Source organism: Molossus molossus, unplaced genomic scaffold (genome assembly GCF_014108415.1).
Source record: "Molossus molossus isolate mMolMol1 unplaced genomic scaffold, mMolMol1.p scaffold_m16_p_7, whole genome shotgun sequence".
Classification (NCBI taxonomy): Eukaryota; Metazoa; Chordata; class Mammalia; order Chiroptera; family Molossidae; genus Molossus; species Molossus molossus.
In genome coordinates this window covers 17,591,008-17,607,375 of record NW_023425401.1, presented here as the reverse complement: position 1 = coordinate 17,607,375, position 16,368 = coordinate 17,591,008, and the positions used below count along the sequence as shown (strand labels likewise).

At 43.0% G+C, this 16,368-nt stretch overlaps 1 protein-coding gene across 1 annotated transcript in view; it reads left to right on the top strand.

Moving 5' to 3' along the window:
* Positions 1 to 16,368, top strand: part of DNAH11 (dynein axonemal heavy chain 11) — a 293,033-nt gene that overhangs the window by 265,363 nt on the left and 11,302 nt on the right. Inside the window, 3 exon segments of the mRNA XM_036246718.1 lie at positions 4,476 to 4,667; positions 7,480 to 7,599; positions 15,426 to 15,668. Of these exon segments, the coding sequence (XP_036102611.1) occupies positions 4,476 to 4,667; positions 7,480 to 7,599; positions 15,426 to 15,668 (555 nt within the window).

Here is a 16,368-nt window from a genome sequence, read left to right as displayed (position 1 = left end):
GGACACACTGAGTGGCTGCCACCCGCACGACCAACCAGGGCCGGGGACAAACTGCAACCGAGGTACATGCCCTTAGCGGGAACCGAACCCCGGTCTCTCCGGACCGCAGGCCGACGCTCTAACCGCTGAGCCAAACCGGCTAGGGCTGAATTCTTGATGTGTATGCACACATGTGCACATGCTTAACTTTTCTCTAGTACCTTCTGGGCCAATACCCAAACCAACATTGTGAAGGAATTTTAATAACTAGCTACCTAAGAATATAGTTTTGATGAATACAGTTAATTACTCAAATAATTGAGTAATCTGTAGCCTATATAAACACAATGGACTGTAAATAGAAGGTACTCAAAACTCCTGTTAAGCTAGTTACATATTTGCAGTATGCATTATTGTGAACTGTGGAGGACATGTATTTGTTTTTTAATTGTCCCTCAGTTCATAATTTTGGGATCTTTATGATATTCTCAAGCTCTTTAAGTAAGTACAAAAGAGGAGTTTGATGTTTTGAAATAGGATTCATCTGACTCCCAAAAATAATTGTCTTTATTCGTGAAAATTGAGCATTTCATGAACAAATATGCTTCAGCACAATTGTCCTTCAGCATTTGGGGGGGTGGGGGTGGGTAAGGACCTCTTTTATAATCTGATGCAATCATAGGGGTAAACAGATCCCCCAAAGACTATGCATGAAGTCCTCCTCCAGTTAAAAACCACCAGTTCTAGTTTATTCATGAAAGTATTAGTTCTTTCCATTGCTGTCTGGAAAAACCCTTTTATTAACTGAAGGTTACATTTATTGGAAAGATTCTTAAGAACTTCAAGTGGAATATTATTTCTTATCTAGTGGAAAGGATCCTCTTAATTAGTAAGACTAAATTTGATCATAAGTAGCAAAACCAAAAGTAATCAAAGTAATTCACTAAATGAACTTGCCATAAAATTATTTTAGCCCAAACCAAACACACTAACAGAAACTTTAAGGAAAATATAAATTTTTAAAGAGTCTTTTATGAATGCTGACCTGTCATTAATCTAGAATACAAGATTTAATTTTTATTCAGATTAAGCAGTTCATAGATATTAGCCTGTGCTTCCTTGCTATCTGTGAAGAGGTTCCCAGCACCTTTTTACCAGTTAGAATTATGGTTGTCTACTTATGAATGAAGTATACAAAAGCAGTGACTTAAGTTTAAAAAGTATTTCTGCCATATGAGATTCCTAGAGGTAGGTCATTCAGAGCTCATATGTGTCACCAACAAGTTGTACCAACCAGTTTCACCATTCTATCCTTCCTAGGGTGGGCTTGCCATGGTCTCAGGTGCTGGGAGAGTTACAGCCCCCATATCCATGTTCCCGACAGTAGGATGAAAGAAGGAACAAAGATGACAATGAGAACATGTTTGCTTTCTTTTTAAGATACTTTCTTCAAGTTAATACAGTCCTTCTTTTATCTCATTGCTCAAACTTTGCATTAACCTAGCTGCAAGAGAGGCGGGGAAAAGAAAACTTATCTTGAGTAGCCATATGCCCAGCTAAAAGTCAGTGAGAAGACAATTTAAGGCAGGCAATTAGTGGTCTGTGATACAGACCACTTCTTTTCCCAAGTCTCCTTGAATCGTCCTGGGTGTTCTTGTGGCTACTGTGACCCTATCTTACTGAGGCCTGTGCCATGGACAAAGGATGATGAATGTCATCTGCCTTGATATTCATTTGGGTTAGGTGAATGAATCCCAGTCACTCCTGTTAACTGGGTCCCCTTCTCAGATAAGAAAAGCACCCAAGGGATCTAGGCAAGTTAGCTGTTCTATTTGGATAGTTTTGTTTTGCATTCCTTAATTTTCAAATTCAATTAAATTTGTATTTTTACTTTTTTTTTTGGTACGTGCCCCTAGCAGGAACCGAACCTGGATCTCTCTGGACCGCAGGTCGATGCTCTAACCACTGAGCCAAACTGGCCAGGGCTAGATCTGTATTTTTAATCTTTCCCCCCAATCAGAATTTATCTCCAAACTTGATGCATGGCTTCATATTGAACAAAGTTCATTTAATATCAGTTATTTATTACCCTGAGCACTGGAGAATGTTTATGTAAATATGATCATTATGTGACCAAGATGTAAAGAACCATTTCTTGTAGGATGTTGCCTGAATGCCACTTTCCGCTCAGTAGCATCGGCCTCTTGAAGAAGAGTCCATAAAGGAGTTCTCTGGGCTCCTTTCATCCCCAGATTACCAGATATTTAAAGTAAGAATATAGATTTCTGTTTCTGTAAGATTTGCAGCAAAAACAAATAATTGTGCCTGTAACATTGGCATCTGTGTGCATGTAGCACTGCTGTCTGTGTGCCAATGCCTGCTCTCTGTTCACAGTGCTATTTGTATATTTTCTGATATTTATTTGCTCGTGACTTGGTTCAGAAGAATATGACTGACCTGAAATGTGGAATGTTAGGGTAGACTCATACTTTTTCATAGGAAAGCCTGATTCATATATTCTTCCAATGGCATTTATATTATCAGAGCGTAATAAAATGAGCATTGACTTGTGTTTTTGTTTTTGTTTTTTTTTAGCAATGAGGTAAAACTAGGTCAGTTATGTGAAATATAGATGGAATTAATGTACTTAGTTATTGTAGTACCTTTGGTTTTCTGTGGATTACCTATAATTCCAGTAGGTGTTAGGTGACTTGTTAGATTATCATTCCTAAAGAAAATGTGATAGTTCTATTTGGTCCTTTATAAATTTCTTACTAAAAGTAATATATTTTTATATCCTCAGGATTAATTCTAATTATATGGTTTCTCTTCTCTGCTCTCAAAAGCTTGCCTTTTATTTGATGTATTGTTGTAGAAAAGTTGTTTTAAGGATTGTATATTTCCAGACCCCATAAGTTTCCTAGAAATTGTCTAGTGATTTAGTTGGGTCTATACTGTATGTGGCCTGGCCAAGTCTAGTACTATATTGGGTGGTAGCCCTGGATTCTGATGAAAGTGATACAGAAAAAAAACTAAAAAGCTCTTCTGGTCCTGGACCAGAGAACAAATATAATCTTGGTTTCAAATTTTACCAGAAGTTCCCTGGGGACCAGCTATGAAATCTCACCCCAAAGATGCTAAATATCTTTGTACATGGCTCAGGTCGTCAGACTGGCTGTCCTTGGGCCACTGTAAAGGACAAGGCAGGAGGGTGCAGACTTGGCCTTACTTCTTCTGCTACCCACCCTCAGCTGAAGGAGTCGTCCTCAACCTTTCCTGTTTGCCTCGCAGAACTGCCAGATCAGAAGATGGGTTAGGTACTACCTGTAAGCCATAGGAGATCAGATGGCTGTTTTTTTACCTTTTGATTTCATGGGGCCATAACCATATCAGTGTAGCATACCAGGATTCAACTTCCCTTCTGCATTTTTTTAATCCTATGGAAAACTTTTTAAAAAAAATATTTTTCTTTATTTATTTTTAGAGGGAGAGAGAGAGACATTGATGAGAGAGAACATTGTTTGGCCACCTCCTGCATGTCCCCCACTGGGGATTTGGTCCACAACCTGGGCATGTGCCCTGACTGGGAATTGAACCAGCAACCTCTTGGTGTATGGTTTGATGCTCAACCACTGAGCCGCACCAGCGGGGCTTCCTTCTGCAGTTTCAAAAATTTTTTAAAAATCTAGTCTAGGGAGTGTGTATTTTTTTTTAATCTTCCCTATGCCATTCTGTCATCCCATCAATGAATTTTACTTCTAGTTCATTGGAAGGAAACCATTGGTCATAGTGATTGTATTAGTGAAGGGTCAGCACAAAAATATAGTGATTCAAACAAGGTAATTTCTCTCACATGTAACTGGCTGCTCTGTCCAGATCAGCCACACACCCAAGCTGATGGGCACCTCTGCTACACCTACTGTGGCTTCCATGATTGTCCAGTCATCATCGTTTTTAGCCCACAGAAGAAGGAAAAGAGCAACAACCAGGGCAAAGTTTCCTTTTAAGTAAATGACTTAAGTTAGACACATCACTTCTGCTCAGATTCTGTTGGCATAAACTTGGTTATATAAAGCATCTGTCTTCAAGGGTGACTGGGAAATAGTCTTTTGATCGGTGGCCATGTGCCCAGATATTCTGTATTACTGTGAAACCAGGGGCAAATAGTACTTGGGGTTAAATAATGTGTTATCTGGGACAATTTTCTTGCAGGGGAAAATGATGTCAAGCAATATTCTACTGGTCAAAATGAGTTGTCTCATTTTCTAGTGAACTTAGAAGCATTCAGAAGAATAACTAAAGCGAAGTCAGCAGACTGGCAAATGGGAAGCAGACAGTCTCCTATGATGCTCTCCTAGGACAGGCGGCCCTGCCGGAGACCGCATGTTACCTCTTCTACATCTCCCTCAAAGTCCTTTACAGGGTTATTGCAAACCCAGACCCTTGCCCTTGGAAACCACACAGATGGGTAATGAAACGCGTGTCTTCCCTCCCAGGATACACTTGAAGCGTGCTCCAAGGAGCAGGAGTTCAAAAGCCTCCTCTTTGCTCTGTGCTATTTCCACGCCTGCGCGGCTGGGAGGCGGAGGTTCGGCCCCCAGGGCTGGAGCCGCAGCTATCCCTTCGGTCCCGGAGACCTCGCCATCTGTGCCGATGTCCTCTACAACTACTTAGAGGCAAGCCCCAGCGTAAGTGCCAGTGGTCAGGTAACCTCTTCCGAGGAGCGTGCTGAATCTGTCAGTCTTCGGGCACTATCAAAGTGGGCCGTAATTTCCCTCTGGAAGCTATTATTGAAATGGCTGACACTCTGTATGCATCTTCTGCCAAGTGTGAAAATAAACCAGATCAAAGGTTCCCGAGCACTGGATGCTCGGATTTCGTAAGATAGGTCAAACCAGTTCTACATCAGCAGCTTTGTGCAAAAAAAAAAAAAAAAAATGTCCTTCATTATGTTAACAAAAACAGTGGTTTACATGTGCATAGATGCCAGATTCATTAGGCAGGTAATGAAGCATTTGCACAAATGTAATTACATACAGCAATTCTGACAGTTCATAACACTGCATTAATAATCACTACAATTAGTCCTGATGATGGAAGCAATTTACAGCGCGTCACAAGTATAAATAATGGTGCATTTCCTGCATATGTCATTATTATGTATTAAGGATGCCACCTTGTTGTGACTTTCTCAGTAATGTTCCCCTTGATTTGAAGTTAAAGGTAGATGAATGATTTTATTTCCTAGCTCAAATGTGTTTTACAGATGGGAGCAGCAATGCTTCATCAGGAACATTTGTGTAAACTCTTATAAACCCAACGATGAGATTTCAAACAGCAACCATTTGTAAGAAGTTTCTGGCTTAGGCCTCCTAAGGGGGACTTTTTCCATTAAGTTAAATTTGAGATATATTTGTCAAAACCAACCAGGTGTGCTCCGGGCCAGCTTTCTGTAAGGGGCCTTTGAAACAACTCATCTGTTTTTCTGTGTCTAAGTGACTGTTTATGTTTCCTTTTGGTAACCATTGTTACAATTGTTGTTATCCAAGTGTTCTCAGGCTTCAGAGGGGATCTGACCACTATCAGAATGTGTACACTTTGTACATGACATGGGTGTGTTCTCCCATGAAACACATTTTGAATAAGTGGTATCCAAAATAAATGGCCTTAATATGGTGTGTGATGATCAATGTGCCATAGCTATCATTTTTAAAATCCATGAAATTAAAAAGTAAGTCTGCATACATACCTTGAGTATATTTTGCCCCTTCTAATAAATACTATTTTCTGTTGATCTTAGCAGTTTTTTTTAATGTGGGACATAAAATTGACTATTGTAATAGTCCTGGGTAGAAAACAAAATGGGCCACTTAACACTTGTATCCAAGTCCTTTATAACTGGACCATGAGGTTGACCAGCAGTTTGATCCTGTTTCAGCGGAATCTTGTACATGATTGAGACAGAAACGAAGGGGAGGAGGAGAGGTGTTGACATGTGTGTTTCCTCTAGTGCCCACATCCAGAGACTTGGCAACACCAGGTAGCCACTGGAATCATGCTGCTTCTCAGTCCAGCCTTAGGTTTTTTGGTGTCTTTTTAAAATATTCTTTATTGATTTTTAGAAAGAGGGAGAGAGAGAAACATCTGAGCAAAACGTTGGCCGGCTGCTTCCTGCACACCTTCCCTGCACACCTCGCAACAGAGGATTGAACTGGCAACCTTTTGGTGCACGAGAAGACACCCAAACAACTGAGCCACACTGGCCAGGGCCTGCCTTAGGTTTTTAACACGCTCATTTGTCTCTCAGATATCTTGACCTGAGTCATTTGCTGCATATCACAAAGCAAGTTATACGCACTGGTGAATTAAGTAAATATGTGCACATATTTTGGTTACACACAATGTCCTTTTCAAGAATTATCTGTAAAAAGCAGATCAGAATTTGGGGAAAGAGAATTGGTTATTAAAAAGAACAGACTCCCTCGCTGATTAAAATCTTGAGGGAGATACATACCAGATGGTAAGGTGCATAGCCACCATTAATTAAGTGTAATCAGGAAGAGAAATAAAATGAAGAAGTTCTTGTTTTACATCCTCTTCAGCTATATGGAAGGTAGACCATTGGGGTAGGTGAGAGAGAGAACATGGTACAGTCACTTCTTTATTTTTCATTCACATCAAACCAGCTTAAAAGAAAGATATATTGGAGGTTCATTTTTTCAAATTCACATAAACTTGTAGCAAGTGCATTGGACCAGCCGGAGCAATTTTACTTGTTCTGTCACATCGTGCAACAAAGAAAGGCTGTAATTAAGTTTTTACTTGAGCTGTTGGGAGGCGGTATATTGCCCCCGAGGGTATAAAGGTTCCTGTCTAGAAAGGCTTCAGCACAAACTGGCATGTTTTGCAAACCCAGAGGAAGCTAAAGGGTAGCAAAGAGAGACTTCAAACACTGCTAAGCCAAATGAAGAGGAGATAGAGTGATTTCTTGAATAAAACATGGTACAGTCATTCGTTAGACCCCTTAAAATGTTGAGTAGGCCGGTCGTGCCATAAAACGAGCCCTCAGGTCAGTTGGTGGCAAGGGGATTTGTTTGCATGAACTTTTGGAGGTTGACTGGATTCATACCCTCTCATGATTTTTTTGGATGAGATTTTGAATGTGTAAGTTTTCCTCGCATAACATGTTCCAGGACTAATTCAGTTTGCTCTAAAATCCACATAAACAGCTCAGTGTTAGTGAATTTCCCCTGAATGTATGAAAACACCAAAAATGATTCTCTCAAGAAAGTCTCTGCAGAACCCTGAACCTCTTACCAGACCAGGGCTCTAAGCCGGGGGCTATGGAGGCTGAGCCTCTTTTAAATGCTCCTGCGGTTGGGGGTTTGGGGGGCCACTGTGTTAGAGGGGTTTGTGGAGGAACAGGTCCTGCCACCTGTCAAACACCCTGAGACAGAAACCCTGGGCCCGGAAGTGATCATTTATGTGATTTTCCCCCAGGTCCCATGGGAAGACCTCCGGTATCTTTTTGGTGAGATCATGTATGGGGGCCACATCACAGATGATTGGGATCGCAAACTGTGTCAGGTGTATTTAGAAGAATTCATCAATCCATCTCTGGTAAGACACTTTTTAAAAAATTCATTTCATTGCCCTGGCTGGTTTTGCTCAACGATTATAGTGTCGGCCTGCGGACTGGAGAGTCCCGGGTTCAGTTCCCGCTAAGGGCATGTACCTCGGTTGCAGTTTGTCCCCGGCCCCGATTGGGGTCGTGTGGGTGGCAACCAGTCAATGTGTCTCTCTCACATCCATGTTTCTCTCTCTTTCTCCCTCCCTATCTCCCTCCCGCTCTATCTGAAGATAAATGTCCTTGGGAGAGGATAAAAAAAACAAATTCATTTTATTGAGGAGAAAATTCTGGTAAGAAAATTAAAAATTTCATGATATAGATAATTCTTAAGTGTGATTGAGGATTCTTAGCTTTTTGCAAGTGCATTCGGCCCCACCTTCAAGGGCGCTGGAAATCTGTTAGAAATACAAAGTCTTGAGCCCCATCCCAGGCACACAGGATGAAAATCTGTGTTTTGACGGGACCACCCAGGTGATTTCTGTGCATGCGCGAGTGCCCAGGTGAAGCACACTCACGTACACGCTCACTGGTCTTCGGAATACCCGTGTGAGGTATGCAGAGCTGACACTGTTAGCCCATATTATAGGCAAAAAGACTGAGGCACAGTGATTTGCCCCAGGTCACTCTGTTATCCCGAGTAAGAGCCCTAGCCAGAAGACATGTGTGTTGATTTCAGTTGGAGGCCTCTGAAATTAGTGTAGTTTTTTCTTGTCACAGAGCCCTGGAATCTTCTAAATCCTAATCATTAACTTCTAACTAAACACGTGCTCAAGAAAAATGTGGTGAATTGAGAACCTAGTTCTTCCTTCTGTGAGGAAGGGGACGAGCACCCCTGGACTGGAGTTTAAAGAGACAAGGCACCCTCTGCCCATTTTTCACTTCCCAGCCCTGTGTCTGCACAGACCGAATACCCATGTGTTTGTGACCAGGACGGTGTTTCCTGGCCAAAGGACTCAGTCCTTGTTTTCCACATTGAGGTAACTGCAAAAGGTGGCCACACTTTTCTCGTGTTCTCTCTCAGGTCCCCAAGTTCATGGCTATTGCATGATTATTTCTTGGAAACCCAGGGCACCCTACACTGTCATCTCTACTCCCAGGACAAAACACTGTTTAGAGAGTGCCATTGTTTAAACTGTTTGAGCAAACTCCTGTTTATAATTTCTCTGAGGATTTCATCGCATCAAAACATTACATAGTTTGTTGTTGTTGTTGTTGTTGTTGTTAATCTTCACCTGAGGATTTTTTCCCATTGATTTTTAGAGAATGGAAGGGAGGGAGGGACGGAGGGAGGGACAGAAAGAGGGATAGAAACAACGATGTGAGAAAGACACACGATTGGTTGCCTCCCACACAAGCCCTCAGCCGGGATGGAAGGTGGAACCTGCAACCCGGGTACCCATCCTTACCGGGAATCGAACCCACGACACCTCGGCTGATGCTCTCACCACTGCTCAGAGCAACATTATATAGTTTTGATAACCTTCCTCGGATCTAATATAGAAAATTGGGGACAGGTTCTTTTTTTTACTACTTTTAATCATGTTAAACCATTTGGGAACAATGCAGGGGAAGACCCTTCCCCACCCTGTGACCATTGCTTAAGTGTTACTTTTGATTGTGAGTCTCCTGGTCTTTCCTGAGTTCTAAATGAGCAGAACTTCACAGGTCAGAAAGACACTTTCAATTTAACACAATTGGACGTCACTCCTCAGAAGAGGTCTGGGAGCAGGTTTCCATGGAGACGGGAAAGATAAACAGTGGTGGAGCTTGACCTTTCCAGAGGCTGGTTTCTCAGAATGACGGTGGAGGTTGGGGCCGAGTGAGAAGCTCCTGCTCATGTCTCCTCTCTGGCTCCGGCCCGAAGAGAAGGAGCGAATCACTGCTGCCCAATGAGACAGTCCATTAACCTTCACAAGCCTGAACTCCTGTTCAAATGATTGAAAAACAAATGCAGATGGCAGAACCTGAGGGGTATCCCTGGAGGGTGTTAGCCCTTTAAAATTTTAGGGACCCGCCCTTCGGTGCAGATCTGGGGAGGTTTTATGGATGGAAAGGCGGCACCTGCAGTCTCACATCCTCGCTGGACAGAGCTACCTGTTCAACTCACCGAAGGAAGGTCGAGCAGACTGAATCCGTGGTGAGGCTGCAGAGCTGTTCTTTCGTCCTCGTGCAAATGTTTCCTGCTCGTGCTGTTTACATTGTTAGGAACTGAGCTAACACTCAGCATCTGCCGCTGTCTTTTCGCCACTTCTCACGTTGGTTAACTTACTTGGAAATGTGTTCCCTTGCTTGCATTGGACCATGTTCAGAAAGCAACCATTAACGACGCAGCGTTTGAAGTGATGCTGCTCAGGATGCTCTCAGTGACGCTGTCCTGTCGGGATGGTGAGCTCCTTGTGGGATAAGTGTGGCTGCACTCAGGAAGGTTCCCTTACGGAACCTTAGAGCATCTCTGGCCAGTTAGGGAAGTATTATTAATATTCTTTCATGTACAGCATGCACTTGGCGATACGAAACAAACAGTACAATACATGACTTTTGGAAGATAAGGTATCTGGTCACCTGAAAGTTGTCATATATTAAAAACTTTGGTGATAGACAGCAACTGTTAAGAGGCTGGGCTTTGAAGTCAAAAAACAACCACCAACTTGGGTTCAGATTCAGTTCTGTGTTGTATTTGCTGCGTGATTTGAGACACAGCACTGAACCCAAGCCTCTGCTTCGTCATCTGCAGAACAAGAATGGCCCAACTCATGGGTCTGTTGTCGGGTTGAAACATTGGTACAATGGTGGAACAAAATACTTAATAAATGGGGATATATTTATCATAAAGCATACATTTTCATAATATAGTCATACCTCTGTATACTTTATTTAATCTGTGATGATAACAATGGACACCATTTATTAAATACTTGTTCTGTGCCAGGGGTCAATACTACACAGTTTATGTAGATGATTTTTTCCCATCACTACAGTCCTGCACAGTAGAATTTATTCTCCATGTAATCAAAAAAGAAACCCGCAGAGTTCAAACAATTGGTAAGTGGCAAAGTCAGGATGTGAACTCACAGACTCCAAAGCCCACTGGTTTTCTCTGCGCACACTGCGTCGGCTGCAGTGCTGATCTCTTTGGAGTGATTGGGGCACGGGTCACCAAAGCACTGGGCTATGTCTGTACGGGGCATGGTAGGGGGCACAGGGCGATGCCAAGAACAGGAGGCTGGGGTTCTAGCTGAGGTTCTAGCACTAACTGTCCCGCTGTGTGCAGGGCCTCCCGCGCCTCCGTTTACTCACTTGTAAAATGAAGGCATTGCCTGGAAATTCACTCACGCACCTTTCAGCTCTAAAGACACCACGATGGCGCGATCCAGCCTCGGGCAGCTTTCACAGCACTTCGGGCCATGGCAGTTCTTACTCAGGCCAAGGGCAAGTGCTCTTGCTCAGACTCACAGTGAACTGGGAGAGTCTTGTCATCTTCAGCAACACTTGGAGAGGCAACGGAGGAGCTGAGTCTTGTGCTAACTACCAGGAGGGAAACTGTAAGAAGGACAGTAACCCTATAGAGCAAGCAGGGTGGCAGGATGCTGGCTTTCCCAATTCCTGATCGTTGTGTCTGGCACCATTTCTGCAAAGCTGACTTCTAGTCCTTGGTTATTTTTTGCAGGCTGTGGAGGCTCATTCTCCTTGAGCACAATTCTATAGATTCTTTTTTTAAAAAATAGCTTTATTGCAATTCAATTCACATGCCCTAAAATTTACCAATTTAAATTGAACAATCCAAAGGATTTCAGTATATTCACAGTTGTGCAACCATCACCACAATCTACTTCAGAACATCGTCATCACCCCAAAAGAAACCCTGTACCCATTAGCAGTCAATCACCATCCTGTCCTTCTCAACATCCCCCACTCCCCAACGCCAGGCAAACACTCATCTACTTTCTGTTTCTATAGATGTGTCTATACTGCACATGTCATATAAATGGACTTATACAATATGTGGCCTTTTCGTCAGATATCTTTCACTTAGCGTAATGTTTTCAAGGTTCAGCTGGGTGATGTCATGTATTAGTACATCCTTTTAATGGACAATTAATATTCCATTGTATGGAAACACTGCATTTTATTTATCCACTCATCAGTTGATGGACATGTGTGTTTCCACTTTGGGCTATTATGAATAATGCTGCTATGAACATTCATGTACAAGTGTATGTGTGGACATACATATCCCTTCCCCTTGGGTATACACCTAGAAGTACAGTTGTTGGATCATAGGGTAACTCTATGTTTAACATTTTAAGGAACTGCCAAACTGTTTTTCCAAAGTGGCTGCACCATTTTGTAGTTCCAGCAATGTCTGAGGATTCTGTTCTCTCCACATACTTGCCAGCACTTTTATTGTCCCTTTTTTTACCTTAGCCGTCCTGTGGGTGTGAAGTGTATCGCACTGTGGTTTGGATTTGCATTTCCCTAAAGACTAATGATGTTAAGCATCTTCTCCTGTGCTTCTTGGCCATGTGTGTATCTCCTCTGGAGAAATGTCTACTTAGAACTGTTGACTCTTTGAGGCATAACAGCCTTTCAAACTGCCCTCCCCCAAATGCAAGACAGATGTCACTTGCACAGTGCGGACAGTGTGATGGCTCTGGCCCCGTTCGCAAGAAGCAGCTCTTCGTGAACACCCTTGAAGGGAAGGCAGAAGGCCTGGACTGAAGCAGGCTTCACAGAGCTCCCTGAGCATGAAATCCTGCCGACTTCTCGCAGCAGCAGGAGAACTCCGGTCCCTGTCTGAACCCAGCCTTGCTTTCGGTCTTTACTTGTCTGACACCATAGTAGGAATTCAGTCGGACATTTCTCAAGTCCTCCTTTGCCTTCCAGAAAATCAGGATGTACAGGAGATCATCCTGTCTGTTCCTACGGCCCAGGGAGGACCCAAACTAACATTTATAGAAGCTGCTGCGGGCCTAGCTATTTGCATACCTGGTCGTTAAATTCTCACAGCCGGCTCCTTGGATTCCTGGTGTGAGCCTCATCTTACTGACAAAGATCAAAACTCAGATAAACTGTCATTTTAAGAAATACTACCAAACCACTCAGGGGTGGGACCCGAGCCAGGCCCGTCTGACTAGAAAACGCAAGCCTTTTCCTTTGAGTTTGCTCTTTTCCGTCACTTTGCTCATCGCCTGACATAGAAAAGGCATTCTTGGCGTGTTTGTGAAGGCTGCATGATCACCTTCCAGAAGGCGTGGACAGGTACAGCCCCGCTGCAGGCGCACACGCAGACAAACGTCCTACACCAGAGCACGTTCACGTTTCTCAGTGGTTCCCCTTTGTGGCTAGTTTCTGTGCTTGAAACCATTTTTTATATTTGGTCTTTATTAAAGGATAATGTAACTGTGGCTCTTAAAATTCCTTTCAACTGTCTAGTGAGCATTAACAGGGAAGACCCAAGTCCTTGTTTGTAGGGAATGAAGTTCAGTTTAGTAATGTTTATTCCAAATTTTGGCTTTATTATTCATATTTTGTGCCCATTTTTTATTTTGGCTAATTTTATCTCTCATAGACTAATACTATGAGTCCACATAGCCTTCACAGTTTTGTTTTGGTCACCCTGAGTCAGGTGGAATTTAATTTTGATTATTCTGATATTTAAATGTGAAATAATAGAAAATGGGAATGGCCCTGGCCAGTTTGGCTCAGCGGTTAGAGCATCGGCCTGCAGTCCGGAGAGACCGGGGTTCGGTTCCCGCTAAGGGCACGTACCTCCGTTGCGGTTCGTCCCCCGCCCTGGTTGGTCATGTGGGTGGCAGCCACTCGATGTGTCCCTTTCATATCGATGTCTCTCTCTGTCTCTCTTCCTCTCTCTCCCTCCCACTCTATCTGAACAAAAAATGGAAAAATGTCCTCGGGTGAGGATAAAAAAAAAAAAAAAGAAAGAAAATGGGAATGAATGAATAAAACAAACCACAGTAATAGATATTGGTGGTAAGATAGTCCAGGTTGCTCTTGCATTGGGCTAAGATTACTGTTTCTGGCCATCTGAAAGTCTAAACTTGGAAATTTGTCCAGTACAAAATCAAAATAGAAATGCTGACTCCAATATTTAAAATGCCTTTTGGAATTCCAGGCAGCAACCGAGAGTCGTCTCTAAGCACAGAGGCTGTCTGGAAATCTGGGACTGCAGGTTTGAGAAGGAAGGGACAGAGTGCCATTACTCACCCTTGACATGGCTGTGGAGAAAGTCACTTATTTTGTCCCTCATTAGATTGAGTTCCTTAAAAACTGGGCTGTATGAAAAGTTTTGTTTTTAATCCTCCCCCAGGATATATGTTTGTTTGCTGTTGTTGTTGTTTTAATTTCAGAGAGAGAGAGAAACATCAATGTGAACAAGAAACATTGATCGGTTACCTCCCATACATGCCCCAACCAGGGATTGAACCTGCAACCTAGGTATGTGCAGGACCTAGGTTGCAGGAATCAAACCTGCAACGTTTTGGTGCACAGGATGATGCTCCAATGAACCGAGCCACCCAGCCAGGGCTGTATGAATCTTTATATTTCTGAGGCTTGTTTGGGTTATACCAGATGATCCGTACATACTATTGAATAAGAATTTGTGAAGATTCGCTTTATCTTCAGGTAATGGTGAGGAGACCAGATGGCATCACATACACACTTAGAGAGACAAACCCCAAATTCGGAAAATGATTTAGAAAATTTAGGCATAAAATAACTACATATTTTTAGGTGATAGCTTTTTATTAAAGTAGCATCGCCCCTGAACATTTAAAAGTACATATAGAATTTATAGCAAGAGAGACTAGGAAAATTGAAACAGAGGTATAATGGCCCCTGGGAACTAAAGAACCAGGAAAAAAAAATCTGAAATTACACCAGAAAATTATAAGCACTTGATTGACTCTGTTTATGGTTGGTCAGAGACTCAGGCCCATAAATGCTTTTGTTACATTTTGAAGAGCAGCCTTTGAATAATTAGGTTTAGTGTTGCTGCCCCCACTGCCCTGGTGAAGAACATTCGTCTACATGGAGAGTCTCCCCTCAGCCATAATGAAGCGATGGGCGTGCTAAATGCCTTATGACTCCAGCCTGTCCGTCATTAGGCAGCTCTGCATTGAGCACCAGCATGTGCCAGCAACTGTCCTGGGGTCTATGGAGCTTTAGGTGAGCAGACTTTGCTCTGAGTAGCTCAAAGTCATGGCGAGTTAGCATTGATTTGACTCTTATTATATACTGCTTTATAAAGATGCTACTTATACACACACACACACACTTTTCAATATATGCACATATAATTATGCATGTTTATAAAATTCACATGTAACATAATTTGAAGCAGTACTATGAAAGTGTGTTCACTGCGAAAGCATAGGCTATACAGTCATACTAAAATGAATTCAGAATTAGGATTAAGACCAAGCATCCGTGTCAGTTCCTCTCTGCAAAATGGGGATGTTTCGGAAAATCTCGAACTTGAAGCATGTGACAAGGTGACAAGTCAATAGGATGGCTCCATGTGTGTGGCTGGATAACGTCGCCCTAAGCACACTGCAGACCAAGTCTTCTTAGGCATAGGCTTCAAGTTGTTCCTTTGCCTCCTCCCCCAGGTCAGCCTCGTGCCATGCACAGAGCAGAATGATTGATTACGAAAGGGTCATGAGACATTTTAGAGAGCTTGCTACCTGTCTACAGTGCGCTGGGGCTGAGCACCACAGTGTTCTCAAAGCATTTAGGGAGCAAAGAGTGATGTCCATTTCGTTTGGAATAACCCGTTTCACCTCTGTGGTTGAAGGTTGAAGATGAACTTATGCTGGCACCAGGATTTGCAGCGCCACCTAATCTAGACTACTCGGGCTACCACCAGTACATAGAGGAGATGCTTCCTCCAGAAAGCCCCGCGCTGTACGGCCTCCACCCAAACGCCGAGATCGAATTCCTGACAGTGACGGCCCACACTCTCTTCAGAACCTTGCTGGAGATGCAGCCCCGGAAGGCACTGGGCAGTGAGGAGCAGGCGCAGGCCGCAGAAGACAAGGTAGAGGGTTTTCTCTTCTTCGCTGTTGAGGCATAATGTATATATAGTGAGATTCTCTAGTCTGAAGTGTAGAACGCAGTGGGTTTTTACTGGTGTATACACCCATGTGACCACCTAGGTCAAAATACAGACTATTTCCATGCTCCAGAAGGATACTCACGCCCCTTACTGGTCAGTACTCCCCCCCTCCAGCCCAAAGGTAACCTTACTCCGCTTACCTCTGTCGCACAGATTCACTTCGCCTGTGTTTGAACGTCAGATACATGCAGCCATACAGCGTGCTCTCATTAACGTCTGGCTCCTTCTATTCCACAGGACATCTGTGGGATGTATCCATGTTGTGCATAGACCAGTGGTTCATTTTGTTTAGTTTTCTGTTATCTGAATATACACTGCTTTAACCTACGGAGGATGGATGCTTGGGTTGTTTCTAGTTTTTCACTATCATGTATATCACAGCCATGAACTATATTTGTATAGTCTTTTGTCAAAAGACAAAGGTAACTCCCAAAGGGACCCACTCTTTTTTTTTTTTTTATCCTCACCCAAGGATATATTTCCAATTTTTGTACAGATAGAGTGGGAGGAAGAGAGAGGAAGGGAGAGAGAGAGAGAGAAACATCGACGTGAAGGGACACATCGAGTGGCTGCCACCTGCACGACTAACCAGGGCCGGGGACAAACTGCAACCGAAGTACGT